At 43.2% G+C, this 27,055-nt stretch overlaps 2 protein-coding genes across 4 annotated transcripts in view; one reads left to right on the plus strand and one right to left on the minus strand.

Moving 5' to 3' along the window:
- LOC139753344 (uncharacterized) overlaps nt 1–11,738 on the minus strand; it is a 46,723-nt gene extending 34,985 nt beyond the window's left edge. The window contains exon 1 of one of the 3 annotated variants that reach the window (XM_071669701.1): nt 11,478–11,738. In XM_071669701.1, the coding sequence (XP_071525802.1) occupies nt 11,478–11,723 (246 nt within the window). In that variant the 5' untranslated portion in view covers nt 11,724–11,738. Of the gene's footprint in view, nt 1–607; nt 728–778; nt 950–11,477 lie in introns of those variants that run through there. The other 2 variants (XM_071669718.1, XM_071669708.1) reach the window with 2 other exon arrangements.
- Nucleotides 11,739–13,921: 2,183 nt separating this feature from the next.
- LOC139753375 (uncharacterized) overlaps nt 13,922–27,055 on the plus strand; it is a 36,438-nt gene continuing 23,304 nt past the window's right edge. The window contains exons 1-5 of the mRNA XM_071669792.1: nt 13,922–14,061; nt 17,115–17,463; nt 22,469–22,606; nt 23,912–24,043; nt 24,573–24,633. Of these exons, the coding sequence (XP_071525893.1) occupies nt 17,142–17,463; nt 22,469–22,606; nt 23,912–24,043; nt 24,573–24,633 (653 nt within the window). The 5' untranslated portion in view covers nt 13,922–14,061; nt 17,115–17,141. The remainder of the gene's footprint in view (nt 14,062–17,114; nt 17,464–22,468; nt 22,607–23,911; nt 24,044–24,572; nt 24,634–27,055) is intronic.

Genomic DNA, 27,055 nt, shown 5'->3' on the forward strand with positions numbered 1-27,055 from the left:
TCATGGGTCTGTCACGTCCTTACTCGCGACTATATAAAACATATCGATGAGTACATTAGGGGATAAACTTACCAACATTTTGTTCCGTAAATGGTCAGATCTGAACTTTTAGATCCTCTTGTTGCACTTCCTCGACGTTAGACCCGCTCTTTTTGGTCTTCATCTCATTCACTAACTTAACCTGCCTCTTGGTCTTGCCTTCCTCACTTCCGGAACCTTAAACCGGATCCTTTATCTTATATCCCTCACCTTCTCTACTTAAAAACGCTCCCTGGGTCTTACTTTTTCTTACCCCTTTAATCCCGCTCAATGGTCAAGCCTAACCCACCTCCTTGAATATCCGCTCCTTAGTCTTGCATCACTTACTTTCTCAAAACCCGCTTCTTGGCCTTGCCTCAATCACTTCCATAGTCTATGACCCACTCATGGTTCTAGCCTCAATCATTTCCATAACTATGACCCACCCATAGGTCCTGACCCAATCTCTTCCTTATGACCCACTCATATATCCTGCCTCAATCATTTCCATAACTATGACCTACTCAGAGGTCTTGCCTCACGAACTTCCATAACATATGATCGGGCACTTTGGTCTTGCAACACTTACTTTTTCAACTTTGTACTTGCTGCTTCGTCTTGGCTCACTCACTCCCTCAGAAGTAGAGTATTGGGCAACTACGGCCAGCCGTCCATCAGTGACAGTGTCTCTCATATCAAGACAGAATATCCTTTTCTAATCTAGTATGAAGCAGTAAGCGAGTATCACCGACACACATACCTTCATCCTGGTGAAGGACACTGGTTGTTGCGCTCTATGCCAAGTGGTCCTGTTTGGCTGCAGTCACACTGGAAGCTGCACGTGTCACAAGGTGTCGCACTGCCTGGCTAAACGCTACCTTCGCTGCCACAGTAGGCAGTCAAATGGTGATTAAGGCAGGCGAGCGTGCACACCTCCGCCCACCCACGCCCCCGGAGAGATACCAACCATGTATGACGGGATAACACTCGACGGAGGCTGATAACAGTAGATACCTGTGGAGTGGGTACTCTGTTTCACGTGCCTTGCCATGACGTCTCTTACCGAGAGTCACATGACTCTTTACACTTGTTGGTTCGATTTGCTGCTTCAAGATCGACTCTGGTAAGCTGGAACTACTTCGTTTATGAACCCTTCCATAAAAGTCAGGTATGTTTCTGTATCAACGAATAAAGTCCGGGAAAACGGGAGTACAGCTCTGGTTCGTCATACTTTGCCCCCGTGCTAACCCCTTGGCTATCGGACGGGTCAAAGGCCGCGCTCTACACAATGGAGCCAAAGGTAAATAAATACTTTCCCTTCCCACAACAATAGGAACAGTAGGTACGACTGGAACGGATCGCAGATGGTGGATGTAATGAATGGATGAGATTATGCTTAGAAATAATAACATAACCTCAACAGCGGCTGAAATAAATCAACGTAATTTAAATAACCCATTATGGATTATGTTTAACAATGAAACCAATATTTCTCATGACTGCAACATTGTTATGTTGATGGATTAACGTTTCTGGACTGATAGACTTATAGACATACAGCAGTTGTGAGCAGACGATAAAAAAATACGTTTATCTCCTGATGCAAAAAACCAGTGTAAAACAAGCGCATACTGAAAATGTGTAGCAAAAATGTTTCATAAGAACGTTCGTTTACCCTCTCGCAGATCGCCACTACAGTGGTACCCTGTTCGTTCCTCTAGCCTTGTCTTCCTCTTACCTACAGAAGGTAGAGGTCGCGACCAGTGAATCCTGTCAGGGTTTTGGTCAGATCTGGCTGAGGTACACTGTTGCTCTGCGTTTTAAAAGTCTTGTTTTTTATGGAATTCTCATAACCTAATATGATTCTTGCACATTAACATCTTGTAGGACGCTATTGTTAGCCGATTCAGCGTAACACTTGCTCTCTTCGGTAGGGCAGAAAAACTGAGGCGCAAGAGGAGCAGATTACAAGTCTACCAGTTAAAGACATCGGTGGCATCTAAGAGAACCAACCACCTAATCAAATGGCCGCATTCATTGGCAAACAACCAATGAAATGATTACAGTCAACGGGAGATGCCTGCTGTCAGTGCAGCGAGCGAAAGGGGACCAGTTTAGCCTGGCACTTCAAGCTCAACATCAGTTGCAGCTTTGCTGTACTGGAATCGTATATAGGAAATTAAGTTTGCAGGTCCTATCTAATCTTTCAGTTCTCATCTTGAAGTAGCATGGAAAACTCACTACTACCCTCGGCGTCAATGTCAATGTCCGTATAGGCGTGCAAGTCCACGCTTGAGTTCGGTTCTTGGTCACTACCTAATGTACGATGATGGAGGTTAATGTACTAATGCTTGCAAATGAAGGGGAGGTTCAGCAGCACACGCCCTACATTTCACACTCAAGTGGCGAACTTGGTCCTCTGTGATTATCTACATTTCTCAGTCCTATGACATTATTAGATATGCCTACCTTTCTCATTCCCGCGACATAATCAGATATGTCTAAACAATTCTGCTCGCTCAGGCCGCGACAACAGTGATGTAGTCACTGCCGCCTAAGATTTATACACAATGTGATGTCGAAATTTCTTTTAGCCTCCGTCCTTGTATGGAGTACTGCTCTCACGCCTAGGGTAGTTCTAGATCTGTAATGCATCCTTACGTGACGGAGTTCAGTCGAAAGCGGTCTGACTTATGAACTCTCCCAGGCTAACATCAGATCTTGACGCGTTTGCCCAACGCCACAGTGTTGGTTCGCTTTCTCTCTTCTATAGGTACTACTTAGGGGTTTTGCTACCGGAAACCGGGTTTTTTAATGCCCTCATCACTAGCTAGACTACGCAATATTCAGCAAGCTTCTGCATCATATGATCACTGTGTGGCTGTAGGCAACTCAAGGTTGGGCCGATTTGATAACTGTTTCTTTCCCTGCACCTCCAAGGTTTGGAACTCTCTATCCCCTCTTGTCTTTCCCAATAACTACGACCTGGCACGTTTAGAAAAAAAATGGTTTTCCAACCACCTCCAAAACTGGTAAATACTTTCCCTTGACTATTCTTTTTTCCTTTCATTAACCTCTCTGTGTTTTGATTAAGGCCCACCCTTGATATGGACTTTTGTCTATGTCTGGAGCTTTTAAAGCAAAAGAAAAAAAATAGATACGATGATGTTATTGAATTTCTCAATGTAATATTTCTTTTCATGCCCATTATTTTTCTTGTTAATGATACCAAATACGGATTTCACTGATATTTTGTTTCACTAATACGATTCTGTGAACATTAACATGGGAAATAACAAAAGGAAGCGGCAAGAAGTCGAAAGAAACATGCAAGAACTGAAAAGACATCAAATGAGAGTTAGTGTGAGGATGCACCGGCAGGCTTTAAGGAGAATAGGATAAACATTTGGAAGGGATTATGTGACAAACAAAAGAAATACAGGGAACATTGTGAAGGGAGAAGATAGGGAAATGGTAACAGGCGAAGAAAAGGTGAATAAAAAGACAGAGTGGGTGTTTTAAACGACTGTTAAATAAGGAAGATGTCGGGTCCTTGGGAGGTGAAGGTGCACAGAACGAGAGGGTTATGGCAAATGTTCTGGTGAAATAAAGACGTGGTCAAAGCCTTGTGGAAGAAGTGCGGCAAAGCGACAGGAGTGGATGGGATTGCAGATAAAATTCTCACAAAAGCAGGCAATTGTGCTGTTGATTAGTTAATAAGGATTTTCAGTGTATTCATGGCCTGAGAACTGACAAAATGCCTGCATAAAGCCAGTGTATAAAAGCAAGGAGGGGACAAAAGAGAGTCTTCGACTCACGGATCCTTAAGTCTTTGGAGTACAACTGATTAGTTGTATGGGAGAATGGTGATCGAAAAGGTGGTGACATGTACAAAGCTTCAGACTGAGGAAGAACAATGTGGCTTATAAGTAGTACATGATGTGTGGATCAGGTGTTTCCCTTGAAGAGAAATACTGCTGAAAGAAAATAATTTGTAAGTGGCATATATGGATCTGGAGAAAGCTCATGATACAGCAGATAGAGATACCACGTCGAAGGTGCTACGGATATTTGGTGTAATAGGAAGGCGACCGGATGGAATAAGAAGTTCGTGTCAAGACAGTACGACGTATGTGCAAGTAAGAAGAGAAGAGGGCGAGTGGCTTCAGGTGATTGTGGGTCTGCGGCAAGGGTGTGGTATGTCACCCTGGCTGATTGACCTCTTTCTGGAAGGGGAAGTGAGAGAGGTAAATGCTTGTGTTCTTGAGAGAGGGACGGGTTTGAAGTCTGTTTGGGCTGGGAACCTGAGAGGCGAGTCAGCTGCTGTTCGTTGCTGTTCACAGATGACAAATCTCTGATGGCACACTTACGTGAGAAACTGCAGAGGCCGTTGTATGACTCCGAGTGTGTGTGGGAAAGGAGGAAGCTGAGACAATGCTAAAAAAGTGAGGCAATAAGGTTTTCTAGCGAAGAAAGACAGATTTATGTAGGCATGCGAGTTAAGAGAACATGCAGAAGGTATGATGTTTTACTGCAGAAGTGGACAATGAGATGCGTCGAACTATGGGTGCTGAAGCGAACCACAGCGTGGCTGAGTAAAGTCCTGCTTGTGTTGAGGAGTGAGCGGAAATGGAGGTCACACACTTTACCAGACTCAGTCACCAGCTTCTGCAGTTTCTCACCCGATCAGCCACCAGCGCGGTATCATCAGCGAACAAGTGACTCGCTTCCCCAGCTCTCTCATCCGCAACAGACTGCATACTTGCTCCTCTTTCCAAAACTCTTGCATTCATCTCCCTAACAACCCCATCCATAAACAATTTAACCATGGAGACATCATACACCCCAGCCGCAAACCGACATTCACTTCCTACTCGTACACATGCCTTACTCCCTCGATAAAAACTTTTCACTGCTTCATGCAACTTACCTCCCATACCACATTCTCTTAATACCTTCCACAAAGCATCTCTATCAACTATCACATACCTTCTCCAGATCCATAAATGCTACGTACAAATCCATTTGTTTTTCTAAGTATTTCTCACATACATTCTTCAAAGCAAACACCTGATCCACACATCCTCTACCACTTCTGAAACCACACTACTCTTCCCCAATCTGATGCTCTGTACATGCCTTCACGCTCTCAATCAATATCCTCCCATATAATTTTCCAGGAATACTAAACAAACATATACCTCTATAATTCGAACACTCACCTTTATCCCCTATGCCTTTGTACAATGGCACTATCCATGAATTCCGCCAACCCTCAGGCACTTCACCATGAGCCATATATACATTGAATATCCTCACCAATCAGTCAACAACACAGTCACCCCTTTTTTGATAAATTCCACTGCGATACCATCCAAACCCGCTGCCTTGCCGGCTCTCACCTTCCGTAAAGCTTTCACTACCTCTTCTCTGTTTACCAAATCATTCTCCCTGAACCTCTCACTTCGCACACCACCTCGACCAAAACACCCTATATCTGCCACTCTATTATCTATCACATTCAACACACCTTCAAAGTACTCACTCCATCTCCTTCTCACATCACCACTACTTGTTATTACCTCCCCATTAGCCCCCTTCACCGATGTTCCCATTTGTTCTCTTGTCTTACGCACTTCATTTACCTCCTTTCAAAACATCTTTTTATCGTCCCTAAAATTTAATGATACTCTCTCTCACCCCAACTCTCATTTGGACTCTTTTTCACCTCTTGCAACTTTCTCTTGACCTCCTGCCATTTCCTTTTATACATCTCCCAATCATTTGGACTACTTCCCTGCAAAAATTGTCCAAATGCCTCTCTCTTCTCTTTCACTAATAATCTTACTTCTTCATCCCACTACTCACTACCCTTTTTAATTTGCCCACCTCCTACGCTTCTCATGCCACAAGCATCTCATACGCAAGCCATCACTGCTTCCCTAAATACATCACATTCCTCCCCCACTCCCCTTACAACCTTTGCTCTCACCTTTTTCCATTCTGCACTAAGTCTCTCATGGTCCTTCCTCTCACAAGTCTCCTTTCCAAGCTCACTTACTCTCACTACTCTCTTAACCCCAACATTCTCTCTTCTTTTCTGACAACCTTTACAAATCTTCACCTTCGCCTCCACAAGATGATGATCAGACATCCCTCCAGTTGCACCTCTCAGCACATTAACATCCTAGAGTCTCTCTTTCACGCGCCTATCAGTTAATACGTAATCCAATAACGCTCTCTGGCCATCTCTCCTACTTACATACGCATACTTATGTATATGTGTATATATTATCATCATTATACTTGACCGCTGTTTTGCTGCTTCAGCGAGGTAGCGCAAGGAAACAGACGAAAAGAATGACCCAACCACCCACATATATATATATATATAGGATAGGGGAGAAAGAATACTTCCCACGTATTCCCTGCGTGTCGTAGAAGGCGACTAAAAGGGAAGGGAGCGGGGGGCTGGAAATCCTCCCCTCTCGTTTTTTTTTTTAATTTTCCAAAAGAAGGAACAGAGAAGAGGGCCAGGTGAGGATATTCCCTCAAAGGCCCAGTCCTCTGTTCTTAACGCTACCTCGCTATCGCGGGAAATGGCGAATAGTATGAAAAAAAAAAAATATATATATATATATATATATATATATATATATATATATATATATATATATATATATATATATATACATAATCGCCCATACACGCATGTATACATTTCAACGTATACATACATATAGAGACATTCATATACAGACATGTACATATTCATACTTGCTGCCTTTATCCATTTCTGTAGCCACCACACGTGCAGTAGCATCCCCCACCCCTCCCTCCAGCGAGGTAGCGCCAGGAAAACACAAAAAGGCCACATTCATTCACACTCAGACTCTAGCTGTCATGTGTAATGCACCGAAACCACAACTCCCTTTCCACATCCAGGTCGAACAAAACTTTCCATCGTTTACTCCAGACGCTTCACATACCCTGGTTCAATCCATTGACAGCATGTTGACCCTGGTATACTATACTGTTCCAATTTACTCTGTTCCTTGCACGCCTTTCACCCTCCTACACGTTCAGGCCCCAATCCCTCAAAATCTTTTTCACTCTATCCCTCTACCTTCAATTTGGTCTCCCACTTCTCGTTCCCTTCACCTCTGACACATATATCCTCTTTGTCAATCTTTCCTCACTCATTCTCTACATGTGACCAAACCATTTCAACACACCCTCTTCTGCTCTCTCAACCACACTCTTTTTATTATCTCACATCTCTCTTACCCTTTCATTACTTACTCGATCAAACCAACTCACACCACATATTGTCCTCAAACATTTCCTTTCCAACACATCCACCCTCCTCCGCACAACCCCATCTATAGCCCATGCCTCGCAACCATGTAACATTGTTGGAACCACTATTCCTTCAAACATAATCATTTTTATTCTTTGAGATAATGTTCTCTCCTTCCACATTCTTCAACGCTCCCAGAACCTTCGACCCCTCCCTGACCCCTCCCCAACCGCTTCCATGGTTTCATCTGCTGCTAAATCCACTCCCAGATATCTTAAACACTTCACTTCCTCCAGTTTTTCTAATTTCAAACTTCTCTTCCATTTAACTTGTCCCTCAACCCTACAGAACCTAATAGCCTTGCTCTTATTCACATTTACTCTCAGCTTTCTTCTTTCACACAATTTACCAAACTCAGTCACCAACTTCTGCAGTTTCTCACCCGAATCAGCCACCAGCTCTGTATCATCAGTTAACAACATCTGAATCACTTCCCAAGCTCTCTCATCCACAACAGACTGCATAATTGCCTCTTTCCAAAACTCTTGGATTCACCTCCCTAACCACCCCATCCATAAACAAATTAAACAACCATGGAGACATTACGCACCCGTGCCGCAAACCGACATTCACTGGGAACCAATCACTTTCCTCTCTTCCTACTCGTACACATGCCTTACATCCATGGTAAAAACTTTTCACTGCTTCTAGCAACTTACCTCCTACACCGTACGCTCTTAATACCTTCCACAAAGCATCTTTATCAACTCTAACATATGCCTTCTCCAGATCCAATGCTACATACAAATCCATCTCAGTATTTCTCACATACATTCTTCAAACACCTGATCCACATTCTCTACCACTTTATATATATATATATATATATATATATATATATATATATATATATATATATATATATATATATATATATATATATATATTATCCCTGGGGATAGGGGATGAAGAATACTTCCCACGTATTCCCTGCGTGTCGTAGAAGGCGACTAAAAGGGGAGGGAGCGGGAAGCTGGAAATCCTCCCCTCTCGTTTTTTTTTTTCTTTTTTTTAATTTTCCAAAAGAAGGAATAGAGGGGGGCCAGGTGAGGATATTCCACAAAGGCCCAGTCCTCTGTTCTTAACGCTACCTCGCTAATGCGGGAAATGGCGGATAGTTTAAAAGAAAGAAAAGAAAAAAAAAAAAATGTATAATATATATATATATATATATATATATATATATATATATATATATATATATATATATATATATATATATATATCATACATATATGTATATATCTCAGTGTAAGCCAGTTATCCATTTATCTACAAGTCAGGAAGAAAGGATCAACATGTGGGGAGGCTGAGGGTTGACTGCAGCGCCCAGGATTCAGACCCGGGCAGGCCCGTGCGTGGCTCATGGCCAGCATTGGTTACTACTGTACCATACAAACCCATAATACTACTAAGCGTACTGGAGATCGTCATCAGGAAAAAGTCATTCGAACGAGCAAGAAGTTCTTTTACAGTTAATAGACTGTGAAACAAATTCTGGCGCAATTTACGGAAGAACTTGCATGCATGTACCCCATTCTTACGTAAAAGCACCGTATGTACCGTATCATTAATATAGATGAGGTAGGTGGGTCGGGGTTCGAGTACGCTTCACCAGGTACGAGATAATTAACCTCATCACATGCTGATGTATACATCAGGTACGTACAAGGAAACCATAGAATGTGGCGAAATCTTACCAACACTCGTCAACAACCGATTATACAAGAACTTATTGATAATCATTACCCAGTAATGCTCATAACCTTTTATCTAAAAGAGAATATGGAGGCATTTCAATGGTCTATTGTTGTACATATTAGGAAATCAAAACCACACATTTGGTACGGCAGATAAGGACACACACACACACACACACACACACACACACACATATTGCCAGTCATAGTACAGTTGCTGCCAACGACCCCAGCGTGAAGTACCATCCGGTGCTTGGGTCTTGTGTTCCTCTTCAGCCTTGCTATCTGATAACCTGATAACCTCCGATGCCGAGAGAGAGAGAGAGAGAGAGAGAGAGAGAGAGAGAGAGAGAGAGAGAGAGAGAGAGAGAGAGAGAGAGAGAGAGAATTATGATGGTTTATGATGAGATTTTGCCCCAAAAGACAGGACTCTCGATTGCCCAGCAGTCATCACAGGAAAATATTAAAACAGCACAGACCGAATCATCGAGTCTTTGGTGTGGGATGGAAAGATTACCTGTTTGTGGAGTGTAAGTCAGCAGCCTACGAGTCGGTTGAAGCTTAAGGAAACGACAACTCTAGGGCTAAAAGGAGTGACGCTTAACAGCGACTGAAGCGCTGGCTCACTGCACAGCCATCACTAACCCTCCCGATTACCAGACACTGTACAAGTAATATACCTCACCGGTTAAAGAGTATTTACTTGCTTACTTACTTACTTATGAGTATCTACAACGATATTCTATCAAAAAAAAGGGGGGGGGGGGGAGTTAGCGCGTAGCACTCACCGCAGGGAAACTTAAGGTCTGACGAAAGAGTCATGCGAGTAGTGTGGTCACCAATTACATGCGAGGGAAGAGACTGAATATTTGTGACTCGAGAGCCAGGTGACTGAGCCAAATGAGTAAAGCTTGACAGCCACTGATGAACTGGTTCACTGCGCAGCCGTTGTAACCCTTCGGAGGGCTAGCGACGGCTGGGCAGTGAGCCAGCACTTCAGTGGCTGTCAAACATTAGTCCTTTGGTCCAAGTAGCTGACAGTTCTTTCTGCTTTATCCCAGGCCAAGGTCGCGAGAGGTTAGGCTAAATGATACTGCGGCTTCGGCCGTGGGAGGCGCAGCTGCAGGCACATACCAAACACATGTTGAGTAGACATTATATTGAGAGATGTGTACAGACACACCTCCTATACATAGGGAGGAAAGAGAAGACGTTCTGTTACGGCTTAAATGTGGGAGTATGCCCTCCCATACCCCCTACCAGAGACTGTGTCGTCCCGCCAATCGATGAGAAGACCATCCAATGACCAACCTAACCAGAGTTTCCTGTCATCGACCGATATTAACGATAACGTAAATAATCTGAGAATTATAAACGCATGGAACGCATTACTCAGAACCTGGCACACCACCTCATCTTTACCTGACGGTTACTATTATGTGTGATTTTTAGAAATTTTGTAATCAGTTCACAGGTGTACGATAAACAACAGGTGGGTAAATATAAAAGTACGCATAACCACAGTATCACAATATATAATGATGGTATAACGCTTTCAAAATAATCCAGTTTACTTACTAGAAAGAGAAAATGCCTCTAAGATAATCAAATGTGAAGGAAAGCATTTATCAAGTGTAAAATGACATGACCTTAAGTAATTTTCTCAATCAATCGACTGCTGGTGGAGGAAAAAAGCTGTAAGTGTTTGGGAGCAAGAGTGGGTAATGATGGTTGGCCAGTCGTTACTTAGAACGTGTGGAACGAGGAATAATGGCGGGATGAAGGGAAAAGGAGGAAGAACATTAGATGAAGAGAATAAGTCAGTGTCGGTGAGTAAACAAGTGAGGGAGAGGCCGAGTGAAATATAGTGCGAACGAAGAGGGACAGTGAGGGAGGATAGTAAAGTGAGTGGGAAGGAGCGATGATTCATGGAGAGAAAAGAGCAAGGGAGAAGAAAAGAGGAATATGTCTGCACCAACGCAACAGTGTAAAGAATATTGTTGTCAACTTTTTGGACAAAGAGCTGGTAACGTTGTTGGCAACTAGGCTGAATTTGTTGCCAACACTGACCTCATCGACGGGAGAGAGGTGTATGTTACCAACACTTTCCCCAGTTATGATGTACCCAACATGTATGTGGATACATCACGACAATGCTCATAACAATGTAGCCAACACATGTTATCGACATTGTTACCATTGGATCTACAACATCGTAACAATTTTAGTTAACACTGTCGGTAACTTGGTGGAATGACAATGCCATCATTGTTACAGACACTGCCTGCCTGCACAATGTGTTGTCAACATTGACCATGTTCCTAGCAAGGTTACGGTGGTGTGGCTCCACATTTACGGTACATACATACATACATATATATTACGCTTGTAATACTAACACAACTCCTGACAGTACAGATGCTCAGGGGATGGTGACCCGCGCCCTGCAGCTGCTGTTGTGTTGGTGTGGAGGCTGTTTGGTCTCGAGAGTTGTAGGGTGTACGCTGGCGGAGCTGGACCGCTAATATGGCCTGTGTGCTGCCTACACACCCATCACGACTCCTCTCATTAGGGTTAAAGTAGGGTACAGTAGTCTTGCAGGATACAGTTTTTCTCCTCACCACCTGATGAGTAATGGTAAACATGCTACGATTTCAGGTGAGCAACACTGGAGACGCTGGGCCATAGTGCTGGACCGGAATTAAAAGGATCACAACAGGGTAAATATCGTCCGATGGTCGTTGTGTGAGTCGTTTCTTCGTTTGCCATTTCATTCTACAATAAACGTATCATTAGCATAAATGTTTACGGAAATAAATGTGAGAGAAGCAGGAATCATAAATGATCTTATATTCATAAAACAAATATTATATGATATATTTGGTTTAGCAAATCCTCTTTCTCGTAGGACACGAGTATAATAATTCTTACACGTTCGTTCTTCTGTTTTGATGCACTCTCAGCATTACGAAACAATTTTCATGAACATCATTCAACAGGTGATGCTAAATCTTATAAACAGATTTTATGAAACGTTTATAATCACATATTACTTAAGTCATCGCAGATTCTGACGACAGTAATTCCTAAGTTATGGTGACACGTTGCTTCCTCGCTTCAACGACAGAGGGAACCACAATCAGTGGTGGGTGTTGGTGGAGGATATCCGTCTGAGTTAAAGCAAAGACTTTGAAGTTAAAGCGTAACTGTGCAAATGAAAAACAATCACTGGTCGGAGACTTAGTGTAAATGTTGGCGATTTTAAACTTTTTGATAAGTAACCGTGATGAGAACTGGCAAACTGGTATGTTGGGGGAATGTTTTCCATACCAAATTGAAACTGAAATGAAACATATTGAATTTATTTCTAACCCCCAGACACAGACTTGTTACGGCAGGAGGATAAGAAAAATTAATATCGACCATTATTGGATCAAGTTTACCGTGAACATGCATTTTCAGATTTGCACTAACAGTCATTAAGGCTATCAACGTTAACAAAGAAATCATCAATCGCAAAATCTTCAGCACCTTCTTCAGGCGTCAAGGATGATACTAAGGCCACGTTCTCTCACTCTGATTTTTTTTTTATGTACGATGACTCAGTGATGGATTCTAACTACAGGAAAGTAAGCTTCGTTATAATGCGCCAGGAACATTCAGATTTCCTTATTGGTTACAGATTTTTTGAGGCAGATACAAATGAAGAAATGTGGACCAATTTCAGACCAAGATATTATATACATTGATGTACTAGGATATACTGAAATTCAAACTGTAATAATTTACAACGCAAACGGTAATACCCTATAACAAACTTGTTGGTCAAAGTGATGTGTTGTATCACTGCTAACAGTACACAGGCAAAAGGAAAATAAAGATGTACAGATCCGGTGAAGGAGATGAAAAGAGAAAGTTCCAGAGAAGACACTGAGGATATGGCTACTCCGTGTCCTATGGAGGCGTTGTGTGTGTGTGTGTGTGTGTGTGTGTGTGTGTGTGTGTGTGTGTGTGTGTATGTGAAAGAGAGAGTGGAAAGGTGAATGGAGGATCATATGGCTCGACTCGCTCAACACTGAGGCTGATATCAAACGATGTGGTTAAGTAAGGGATTCTTATCATAGGCTTACAGTGAGGCTGTGTGAGAGTGAAATGGAGTTTTGGACTTGAGATACATCTTTATATGGTATCTGGTCTGGAACACGTAGCAGACATGGGACCGACGTAGTTTTGACCAGGCCTCACTCACATCAGAATAAACCTGAAACCTTAACGGACGGTTCAGTGAAAGACAGTGTACTGTGCTGATGACCAGCACCGCTGCCTCCCAGGACCTGCACTTTATGGCTGCAATCTGAGTAATATACACGCTGGGTACTCGGGTCTTGAGGAAAATTTTTCCTTTATTCGATGTGGGTAAACCCAAGATACGAAAGCTTTTGGCTCCAATTAATTCATTATGAAGAAAGATGAAGAAAGGAAACATTTAGCTAATACAGTGGACGTCAGTCAGTTTGAGAACAGAACTTTAGATCTGGAGAAAACCAGCAGATTCGAGACGTTACGCAAACATTAAAACTGACTCACACAGACGCTACTTCCCTTGAAAAATTCCCATTAGTCGCACCAAGAGACACACATTACAACAACTTCCACAGAAAGGAAAACAGACACACACAATTCACCAGTAAGGATGACAAGCACTGAGCATACGTCGGGAAGGAGGGAGTGGGGTGAGCAAAGGTTAGCGATCAAGTCGAGGGTGATAGTGGGGTGGGCGTGAACTATTGTGTGGCTGCTGACGTTCCCCGCGCTAGCACTAGTGGTGGCGGGTTCAGCCACATGTATCTACGTGTAAGTGCCATCACCCAGACCCATGCCAGGGGGGGCTGCTGCTGCTGCTGCTAGCGGGGGGCGTTGCTGCCTCGAACTCACTATCGCCACAGTCATCAGCCGACCGTCGTCAGGCCAACACCTCGACAGGTAACAGTGCTCCAAGGGGAAACTTGAACGTATCTCATTGATTTAGTCTGTTAATCACTCATGAACGCTCAACCCTGGGTTGTTTTATGTCATTCTGTGGTTCATTGTGGTCCGCATATATATATATATATATATATATATATATATATATATATATATATATATATATATATATATATATATATATATGCGCGTATAAGCGTCACCGGACTCCGCCTGCTGTGGTTAGCTGCAAGTGAAAAGTCACCCTCAGTGAGGTTGCATCATTGAAGTGCAGCCTTGTCGAAGAACTCTCCCCAAAGAAGTCCATCCTTAGCCTGCTACAGATTGTAGTGGAGCCATGCAGCTGCAGGAACCCACTGAGGTGTCCTGAGATTTACTATATATGTGTGTATATATATATATATATATATATATATATATAGTATGTGTGTGTGTGTGTGTGTGTGTGTGTGTGTGTGTGTGTGTGTGTGAGTGTGTGTGTGTGTGTGTTTTGGTTATCTTCTATCTGTGTATGGGATGAAGCACTTCGAGGTGTTTTCGAGTGTACAGAGTGTACTTGCGTGTGTGTCTGTACACCTACCCGTATATATGCACGTGAGTACATTTGCGTTTGAATGTGTTTGTGAGGAGGCGGCTGAATGCAAATATATAAGAACCTTGAGTGAGATTTTGTCGTGATGTCCTTACACTGAGCAAGTATAGTATGTTGTCCTTATATTCTAATCATAGAGCGTAACCTGAATAACCATATAATGTTTCATTGTTAACCATTTAGTGTGGCCAGGATTTCTACAAAGTGTGACCTGACTAACCATGTAGTGTGACCTGGTTAACTATACAATGTGATCTGGCCGACCACAGACTGTGGCCTGGCTTACCATCCGGTGTGGCCTGGCTAACTATACTGTGTGGCCTGGCTATCCATACACCGTGAACTGATTAACCGTACAGTGTGACCTGGCTAAACATAGTGCGGCCTGGTTAACCATATACCGTGACCTGGTTTACTGTACATTTTCCCTTCTTCATGCCTCTCATATTACCGGCACAACCTTAACACTCAACACTTTTTTCTCGAAACTGTATCACCCCAGCGGCCAGTTATGTCTATCCTGCTAAGTTAATGGAATAACTGGCAACTGTGTGTGTGTGGGGGGGTTAGTTATCGTGCGTCTGACACTTTCCTTGTCGTGTCTACAACTGTGTATAGGTGTTAGTTATCATGCCTTTGGACCACCTTTGTATGGATGGTACCGACTTAAATGCGTGGACCTGATGAGAGTGTTTCCACAGACACTTGACAGATTACTTTAGGCGCTGTTCAGATAATCAATGGGGAAAGAGATATGTGTCACAGGAACGGAATGGTGAGAAATGCCATGCCTACTCTGATGGAAGGGACAGAAAAAGACACTGAGATACAGATTAGGCATCTTTAACGAGAGTGGTCATAAATCGTTGGGGAACAGATCTAGATGGTAAATGGACGATTACCTACGCTGAAGAAACCACCCGAGGGCTAGTGATAGTGACCAATGACCTCGACGGGAGTTGGGTGGATGGATTATATGTTACCGGATTCCTAGTAGGTCTTTGACAATGTACAACGTAATAGATTTGTAAAGAAAATGGGGTTTTAAGTAATTATAAAAGGGTATCCTTCAGCAGACTGAAACTTACTGAAATTCAGACACAGGCAAGAACTGTTCTTCCTAATTAGTTTGGATTAACCGCAAGGGTTCTACAGGGCTCAGTCTTCGGACGAAATTATCCTTGATCTATAAAAATGATTCGACAAAGGATCATGAATCATATCTGAAGATCTTTTGAAGGACTTTAGAAGAAGATGATGATTACGATCAGGAACTACGATGAACAACAGAACCATTAGACAAGCCCCAACTTTGATCAGACCCGTTCATGATGCTGTTACTCCAACCGTATACAAGATGATGAGGACTGGGCTGAGTGAAACGAGGCTATTCTTTGACGAACGTCTTGGATATTACTGTAGTCTGTATGAGATTCGGGAATACCAAAGGATCACCAGGGAACACCACATTAACCCAACTTTCAAAGACGTAACTTATCTGTTGGCTATCATAGAAATCAACTTTATGTATACAGGAAAGATGACGTTGTGTAAGATATCCACAGTATTTAACCTTCAGGACACATTACCAGTATGGTTCTTCCTGCTGGAGGATGTATAACGCAGCGCAACGATAACGATTAATCTGTAAAAAAGGGATATGAGTGATAAGGAGATACTGCAGGAGAGACGGGAGCGAGGGACGTGATTGCGACCTTCATGATACTATATCAGTCTGTCTAGGTCGATAATGTTTAGCCTTTTAACGTAAAAACGAATATCACCAACATGGTGAACAACAGATGACTTTGAATGAGAAGAAAGTCATCGATAGTATCAGAGAAGTAAGACGTGAAACAGAGGAAAGACAACATAGGTTAAGCGTTAAAGTGTTTGAAGTGCGGAGGTCATCAGAGGTTTGAAATTGGGACCTAAAGAGCGTACAGGTCTTTTCCATATATTACACTCACACACACACACACACACACACACACGGGCCACCATGATATAGTTACAGGTATCACTGGTTAACGTTACAGACTATGAGTCATCACGGCCCCCGCCCGAGGTCGGGCCTGCACGGGTTCGAATCCTGGATGTGGCAGTCGGCTTACACCCAACCTAAGTGTTCATCCTCCCCTGGTCGATAAATGGATCCCCGGCTTAGGTTGCTCTGCGTGCGCGCGCGCGCGCGCGCGCGTGTGTGTGTGTGTGTGTGTGTGTGTGTGTGTGTGTGTGTGGTGTGTGTGTGTGTGTGTGTGGTGTTTATACATATAGCAGTAAAGACATGGTATATATAGACAGGGTTAATAGGCGAGGCAACGCGAGTATAAAAACTCTCTCCTCGTAACACACAAATGATAATCACAAGCTCCAATCACACCATCATCAACACTCGGGGTGTCACCATAACTCCATACCTTAACTATATCTCTAACGGATCACTGAATATCACCAGCTACCGTCCGTGGTGAGGTGGGCCACGATGATGTCCTCCACAACCTTTACTTTGACGCTGCTCGGGTTGCTGGCGTGTGGTGTATGGGCGTCGAACTCGGGTCGCCCGAATCCCAGACCTCTGGACCACAGTTCCTATGACGCAAGCTTCCAGGAACCCATCACCTTGAAACCTAGCGCTGCTAGGACCCAAGACCCATGGCCACGCATGGACACCAAAGCCAAAAGAGAGCACTACCGCAAGAGCCGAGACGCGAGGCCACGCGTGGATTTCAACGCCAGGAAAGAGTACTACAGCAAGAAATTCAGGGAACTTGGCTGCACACCCCAGGAGCCCCCTCCCAACCAACGTAAGTATGAGAGAGAGAGAGAGAGAGAGAGAGAGAGAGAGAGAGAGAGAGAGAGAGAGAGAGAGAGAGAGAGAGAGAGAGTCTCCATATATAATAAAAGTATATATATATATCTCCTGTTTTAAGGGGAAAATTACTTCTTTATCTATTTACCACAGAATTATAACAATGACTGCACCACATATAAACCCCAAATGCTTGAACTCTTACATTTCCGTAATTTATGGATAACTGATATATATATATATATATATATATATTTTTTTTTTTTTTTTTTTTTTTTTTTTTTTTATACTTTGTCGCTGTCTCCCGCGTTTGCGAGGTAGCGCAAGGAAACAGACGAAAGAAATGGCCCAACCCCCCCCCCCCATACACATGTACATACACACGTCCACACACGCAAATATACACACCTACACAGCTTTCCATGGTTTACCCCAGACGCTTCACATGCCTTGCTTCAATCCACTGACAGCACGTCAACCCCTGTATACCACATGACTCCAATTCACTCTATTTCTTGCCCTCCTTTCACCCTCCTGCATGTTCAGGCCCCGATCACACAAAATCTTTTTCACTCCATCTTTCCACCTCCAATTTGGTCTCCCTCTTCTCCTCGTTCCCTCCACCTCCGACACATATATCCTCTTGGTCAATCTCTCCTCACTCATTCTCTCCATGTGCCCAAACCATTTCAAAACACCCTCTTCTGCTCTCTCAACCACGCTCTTTTTGTTTCCACACCTCTCTCTTACCCTTACGTTACTTACTCGATCAAACCACCTCACACCACACATTGTCCTCAAACATCTCATTTCCAGCACATCCATCCTCCTGCGCACATCTCTATCCATAGCCCACGCCTCGCAACCATACAACATTGTTGGAACCACTATTCCCTCAAACATACCCATTTTTGCTTTCCGAGATAATGTTCTCGACTTCCACACATTTTTCAAGGCTCCCAAAATTTTCGCCCCCTCCCCCACCCTATGATCCACTTCCGCTTCCATGGTTCCATCCGCTGACAGATCCACTCCCAGATATCTAAAACACTTCACTTCCTCCAGTTTTTCTCCATTCAAACTCACCTCCCAATTGACTTGACCCTCACCCCTACTGTACCTAATAACCTTGCTCTTATTCACATTTACTCTCAACTTTCTTCTTCCACACACTTTACCAAACTCAGTCACCAGCTTCTGCAGTTTCTCACATGAATCAGCCACCAGCGCTGTATCATCAGCGAACAACAACTGACTCACTTCCCAAGCTCTCTCATCCCCAACAGACTTCATACTTGCCCCTCTTTCCAGGACTCTTGCATTTACCTCCCTTACAACCCCATCCATAAACAAATTAAACAACCATGGAGACATCACACACCCCTGCCGCAAACCTACATTCACTGAGAACCAATCACTTTCCTCTCTTCCTACACGTACACATGCCTTACATCCTCGATAAAAACTTTTCACTGCTTCTAACAACTTTCCTCCCACACCATATATTCTTAATACCTTCCACAGAGCATCTCTATCAACTCTATCATATGCCTTCTCCAGATCCATAAATGCTACATACAAATCCATTTGCTTTTCTAAGTATTTCTCACATACATTCTTCAAAGCAAACACCTGATCCACACATCCTCTACCACTTCTGAAACCGCACTGCTCTTCCCCAATCTGATGCTCTGTACATGCCTTCACCCTCTCAATCAATACCCTCCCATATAATTTACCAGGAATACTCAACAAACTTATACCTCTGTAATTTGAGCACTCACTCTTATCCCCTTTGCCTTTGTACAATGGCACTATGCACGCATTCCGCCAATCCTCAGGCACCTCACCATGAGTCATACATACATTAAATAACCTTACCAACCAGTCAACAATACAGTCACCCCCTTTCTTAATAAATTCCACTGCAATGCCATCCAAACCTGCTGCCTTGCCGGCTTTCATCTTCCGCAAAGCTTTTACTACCTCTTCTCTGTTTACCAAATCATTTTCCCTAACCCTCTCACTTTGCACACCACCTCGACCAAAACACTCTATATCTGCCACTCTGTCATCAGACACATTCAACAAACCTTCAAAATACTCATTCCATCTCCTTCTCACATCACCGCTACTTGTTATCACCTCCCCATTTACGCCCTTCACTGAAGTTCCCATTTGCTCCCTTGTCTTACGCACCCTATTTACCTCCTTCCAGAACATCTTTTTATTCTCCCTAAAATTTAATGATACTCTCTCACCCCAACTCTCATTTGCCCTTTTTTTCACCTCTTGCACCTTTCTCTTGACCTCCTGTCTCTTTCTTTTATACTTCTCCCACTCAAATGCATTTTTTTCCCTGCAAAAATCGTCCAAATGCCTCTCTCTTCTCTTTCACTAATACTCTTACTTCTTCATCCCACCACTCACTACCCTTTCTAAACAGCCCACCTCCCACTCTTCTCATGCCACAAGCATCTTTTGCGCAATCCATCACTGATTCCCTAAATACATCCCATTCATCCCCCACTCCCCTTACTTCCATTGTTCTCACCTTTTTCCATTCTGTACACAGTCTCTCCTGGTACTTCCCCACACAGGTCTCCTTCCCAAGCTCACTTACTCTCACCACCTTCTTCACCCCAACATTCACTCCTCTTTTCTGAAAACCCATACTAATCTTCACCTTAGCCTCCACAAGATAATGATCAGACATCCCTCCAGTTGCACCTCTCAGCACATTAACATCCAAAAGTCTCTCTTTCGCACGCCTGTCAATTAACACGTAATCCAATAACGCTCTCTGGCCATCTCTCCTACTTACATAAGTATACTTATGTATATCTCGCTTTTTAAACCAGGTATTCCCAATCATCAGTCCTTTTTCAGCACATAAATCTACAAGCTCTTCACCATTTCCATTTACAACACTGAACACCCCATGCATACCAATTATTCCCTCAACTGCCACATTACTCACCTTCGCATTCAAATCACCCATCACTATAACCCGGTCTCGTGCATCAAAACCGCTAACACACCCATTTAGCTGCTCCCAAAACACTTGCCTCTCATGATCTTTCTTCTCATGCCCAGGTGCATATGCACCAATAATCACCCACCTCTCTCCATCAACTTTCAATTTTACCCATATTAATCGAGAATTTACTTTCTTACATTCTATCACATACTCCCACAACTCCTGTTTCATGAGTATTGCTACTCCTTCCCTTGCTCTTGTCCTCTCACTAACCCCTGACTTCACTCCCCAGACATTTCCAAACCACTCTTCCCCTTTACCCTTGAGCTTCGTTTCACTCAGAGCCAAAACATCCAGGTTCCTTTCCTCAAACATACTACCTATCTCTCCTTTTTTCACATCTTGGTTACATCCACACACATTTAGGCACCCCACTCTGAGCCTTCGAGGAGGATGATCACTCCCCGCGTGACTCCTTCTTCTGTTTCCCATTTTAGAAAGTTAATACAAGGAGGGGAGGATTTCCGGCCCCCCGCTCCCGTCCCCTCTAGTCGCTTTCTCCGACACGCGAGGAATACGTGGGAAGTATTCTTTCACCCCTATCCCCAGGGATAATATACATATATATATACATATACTCACACACACACACACACACACACACATGCACATACACACACACACACACATACATATATATACATATGAAAAATGTAAGAAACAATTTAGAAAACAAACTTTTAGCTTGAAATGAATGAAAAAAAATGAATGTCACATAATGGTTCAACCTCTGGCTATGGAAAAGGAAATGTACAATTTATTCACACAAACGTCAATAGCAATATATATATATATATATATATATATATATATATATATATATATATATATATATATATATATATATATATATATATATATACTATATTTATGGAGTGGAAGGTAAGTTGCTAGAAGCAGAGAACAGTTTTTATCAAGGATGTAAGGCATGTGTACGAGTAGGAAGAGAGGTAAGTGATTGGTTCCCAGTGAATGTCGATTTGCGGCAGGGGTGCGTGATAACTCCATGGTTGCTTAATTGTTTATGGATTGGGTTGCTAGAGAAGTGAATGCAAGAGTTTTGGAGAAAGGGGAAAGTATGCAGTCTGTTGTGGATGAAAGGGCTTGGGATGTGTCAGTTGATGTTCGCTGATAATACAGCGTTGATGGCTGATTCGGGTGAAAAACTGCAGAAACTGGTGACTGAGTTTGGTAGAGTGTGTGAAAGAAGAAAGCTGAGAGTAAATGTGAATAAGAGCAAGGTTATTAGGCTCCGTAGGGTTGAAACAAGTAAACTGGGAGGTAGGTTTGAAAGGAGAAAAACTGGAGGAAGTGAAGTGTTTTAGATATCTGGGAGTGGACTTAGCAGCAGATGGAACCATGGAAGCGGAAGTGGGTCACAAGATGGAGGAGGGGGCGAAGGTTCTGGGAGCGTTGAATAATGTGTGTAATTCGAGAACATCATCTCGGAGAGTAAAATGGGTATGTTTGAAGGAATAGTGGTTCCAACAATATTCTATGGTTGCGAGGCATGGGTTATAGCTAGGGTTGTGCGGAGGAGGATGTATGTGTTGGAAATGAAATGTTTGAGGACATTATGAGATGTGAGGTGGTTTGACCGAGTAAGTAATAAAAAGGGGAGAGAGACGTGTGGTAATAAAAAGAGTGTGGATGAGAGAGCAGAAGAGGGTGTATTGAAATGGTTTGGTCACAAGGAGAGATGAGTGAGGAAAGATTGACAAAGAGGATATACGTGTCAGAGATGGAGGAAACGAGAAGTGGGAGACCAAATTGGAGGTGGAAGGATAGAGTGAAAAAGATTTTGAGGGATCGGGGCCTGAACTTACAGAGGGGTGAGAGGCGTGCAAGGAATAGAGTGAATTGGAACGATGTGGTATACAGGGGTCGACATGCTGGCGGAGATGCCCTCCGGGTAAGTACGTTCTCGTTGTAACCATGCGCTTCTCCATTCTCTCAACAGCCCCGCTGCCAACGGTGCCTAAGTCCTTCATGACAGAGCTGGAGATCACCTTCCTGGACCAGGACAAGCCGCGGGTCATGTATGGCCGGGAGATGTATGAAAGTCCCACCATGCGAGGTGTCCTCGACTACCTACTAGGTGAGCCGCCCCTTACCTCACACCTCATCTGGTTACTGCCACAACACTGCCATAATCACCTTCACCTTTGTACCGCCAGCAGTCATCACAGTTACGATGCTCTCGGTCACTTCCGTTAACCACTCATTCTTTCAGACGATAGGCCCATCTTTCCCTCCCAGTCTGTCTTCATTATCACTAGTTTCCTCTGATAACACCCTCCAGTTTCCTTTTACTGCCATCAGTTACCTTTGTTAACATCCTCCAGTCTCATTCCACCATTACCTTTTTAATACCTCAAGTCTCCCTTCACTACCGCCTATTTCCTTTTCAAACACCCTCTAGTCTCACATTACCAATTTTCTTTGTTAACTCCACCACTCTCCCTTCTGCCCATCACTCATCTCTGTCCACAACTTTTCAGATCACTTGCGTTTAAAGACCTTCCCTTCAACATCAGTCATGTCTCATCATGAAGAACCTTTTTGGCAATCAATGGCTTCTTTACATAATCACCTGTACGCTTTAGTTGCTGACACTCGCTCTAAGGAACAGTCGCTTTTAATGGTTCTCCCCACATTAGTTACTTAATGGGTCTCCCCAGCATCAGCTACTTAATGGCTCTCCACAGAAACAGACACTGTTAATGTTCCTCTTCCCAAGCAACAGTTACCGTTATTGTCCCTCTTTCCAGCATCAGTTACTGTTAATGTCCGTTTTTCCAGCAACTGTCACTGTTACTGCTCCTCTTCCTCGCACCAACCATTATAATATGTTCCTTTCCCCGGCAAAAGTCATCATTAGTATAACTTTTCCAAGCATCAGCCACTGTTAATACCACTTTCCCAAGCAACAGTCTATTGATATCCCTTTCTCAAGCATCAGTCACTGTCAATGTCCTTCTTTCTAACAACAGTCTCCGCTAATACCCCTTTCGAGGCATAAGTCCCTCTCCCCAGCATGCCACTGTTATTCCCTAACATCAGAGACTGTGGGTACTGACCCTATCCCCACGGGTACAGAACATCTCCCCAAGCACGAGTGACAACAGATACTGACCCTCTCCCTACAGTATCACTGACCAAAGGTAGTGACCCACTCCCCTGGCATTAGTGACCATAGATACTACTGGTCCTAGCTGAAAACTTCCCAGAATTTAACCACACAAACAAATGTCTCTCAACACCGTTGAGAGGTTCTGCAGCTGCGCGCCCTCCCCTCCGTTTAAGGGCGAATATACTCCCTAGACACCCTAGGGACTCTCTTCCTTAAGGGTGAATGGATTGTACGGCCACCTCAGTGACTCACTACCATTCCCTTCCGCAGTTGAAGAAGCTGGGATGACGTATCCTTCGGTAATAGAGGAAGTGATCCACTACAACATCTTGTTCGACGAAGCGCTCTTCATCCTCACTGACGACGGCTGCTCCGCCAGCGGCGAGGAGGAATGCACTAACTGTAAGTCCACTTCAGTCACACACACACACACACACACACACACACACACACACACACACACACACGTCGTGACGCGCTCACACAAGCGCGCAAACTGTGGGCATATGTAAGCCCGCGAGCACACAGATACACATACGGCATCACAAACGTGTTCCTACGAATCAGTAAAGTACATAAATGCATAGATAGAATATGATACAACCGAAATTATATCAATTTGTAAATTAGCTAGAATGCTTTGATGAAAACCTCCGTCCTTTGTTTTAACATATCCTCATTTTCGTTAACAATATATGTGATTTTTTAATTGAGCAAATTACTCTCAACTTATTACATTATTAAGAAAAATGATACAAGCAATCCCTCATATGAACTTACTTATAGATAATTAACAGAAGAGCTAAGAAATGATAGAGGAATAAAAAAAGAATGATGCCTGGGTATTTTGAAAATAGAGTTCTAATTGCAGTAACGTTGATATGAATGTTTAATGAGTAACAGAGTGACCCAGACTGCCCATCATCCACAGCCAAGTACTGCACAGCTGGCAAGATCTCTGACCTGAGCACTGAGCTGCAATATCTGTTTGGGTACGTATGCTAATGACAAATTATGTTCCACTCTCTTACCCCAGTTTTCAACTTGTCTTATGCAGACGAGAATGAAAGAAACCTTTTATAATTCACTTACCAATTTCCTGTAATTCATACATACATATTCACACACACGCATATATATATATATATATATATATATATATATATATATATATATATATATATATATATATATATATATATATATATTCTATTTATTTATTATATTTTGCTTTGTCGCTGTCTCCCGCGTTAGCGAGGTAGCGCAAGGAAACAGACGAAAGAATGGACCAACCCGCCCACATACACATGTATATACATACACGTCCACACACGCAAATATACATACCTATACATCTCAATGTACACATATACATTCACACACAGACATATACATATATACACATGTATATAATTCATACTGTCTGCCTTTATTTGTTCCCATCGCCACCTCGCCACACATGGAATAATAACCCCCTCCCCCCTCATGTGTGCGAGGTAGCGCTAGGAAAAGACACTAAAGCCCCTATTCGTTCACACTCAGTCTCTAGCTGTCATGTAATAATGCACCGAAACCACAGCTCCCTTTCCACATCCAGGCCCCACGCAACTTCCCATGGTTTACCCCAGACGCTTCACATGCCCTGGTTCAATCCATTGACAGCACGTCGACCCCGGTATACCACATCGTTCCAATTCACTCTATTCCTTGCACGCCTTTCACCCTCCTGCATGTTCAGGCCCCGATCACTCAAAATCTTTTTCACTCCATCTTTCCACCTAAAATTTGGTCTCCCACTTCTCCTCGTTCCCTCCACCTCTGACACATATATCATCTTTGTCAATCTTTCCTCACTCATTCTCTCCCTCTTCTGCTCTCTCAACCACACTCTTTTTATTTCCACACATCTCTCTTACCCTTACATTACTTATTCGATCAAACCACCTCACACCACATATTGTCCTCAAACATCTCATTTCCAGCACATCCACCCTCCTGCGCACAACTCTATCCATAGCCCACGTCTCGCAACCATACAACATTGTTGGAACCACTAATCCTTCAAACATACCCATTTTTGCTTTCCGAGATAATGTTCTCGACTTCCAAACATTCTTCAAGGCTCCCAGAATTTTCGCCCCCTCCCCCACCCTATGATTCACTTCCGCTTCCATGGTTCCATCCGCTGCCAAATCCACTACCAGATATCTAAAATATTTTACTTCCTCCAGTTTTTCTCCATTCAAACTTATCTCCCAGTTGACTTGATCCTCAACCCTACTGTACCTAATAACCTTGCTCTTATTCACATTTACTCTTAACTTTCTTCTTTCACACACTTTACCAAACTCAGTCACCAGCTTCTGCAGTTTCTCACGTGAATCAGCCACCAGCGCTGTATCATCAGCGAACAACAACTGACTCACTTCCCAAGCTCTCTCATCCACAACAGACTGCATACTTGCCCCTCTCTCCAAAACCCTTGCATTCACCTCCCTAACAACCCCATCCATAAACAAATTAAACAACCATGGAGACATCACACACCCCTGCCGCAAACCTACATTCACTGAGAACCAATCACTTTCCTCTCTTCCTACACGTACACATGCCTTACATCCTCGATAAAAACTTTTCACTGCTTCTAACAACTTGCCTCCCACACCATATATTCTTAGTACCTTCCACAGAGCATCTCTATCAACTCTATCATATGCCTTCTCCAGATCCATAAATGATACATACAAATCCATTTGTTTTTCTAAGTATTTCTCACATACATTCTTCAAAGCAAACACCTGATCCACACATCCTCTATCACTTCTGAAACCACACTGCTCTTCCCCAATCTGATGCTCTGTACATGCCTTCACCCTCTCAATCAATACCCTCCCATATAATTTACCAGGAATACTCAACAAACTCTGTAATTTGAGCACTCACTTTTATCCCCTTTGCCTTTGTACAGTGACACTATGCAAGCATTCCGCCAATCCTCAGGCACCTCACCATGAGTCATACATACATTAAATAACCTTACCAACCAGTTAACAATACAGTCACCCCCTTTTTTAATAAATTCCACTGCAATACCATCCAAACCTGCTGCCTTGCCGGCTTTCATCTTCCGTAAAGCTTTTACTACCTCTTCTCTATTTACCAAATCATTTTCCCTAACCCTCTCACTTTGCACACCACCTCGACCAAAACATCCTATATCTGCCACTCTATCATCAAACACATTCAACAAACCTTCAAAATACTCACTCCATCTCCTTCTCACATCACCACTACTTGTTATCACCTCCCCATTAGCCCCCTTTCACTGAAGTTCCCATTTGCTCCCTTGTCTTACGCACTTTATTTACCTCCTTCCAAAACATCTTTTTATTCTCCCTGAAATTTAATGATACT

This window comes from Panulirus ornatus, chromosome 2 (genome assembly GCF_036320965.1).
Source record: "Panulirus ornatus isolate Po-2019 chromosome 2, ASM3632096v1, whole genome shotgun sequence".
Lineage (NCBI taxonomy): Eukaryota > Metazoa > Arthropoda > Malacostraca > Decapoda > Palinuridae > Panulirus > Panulirus ornatus.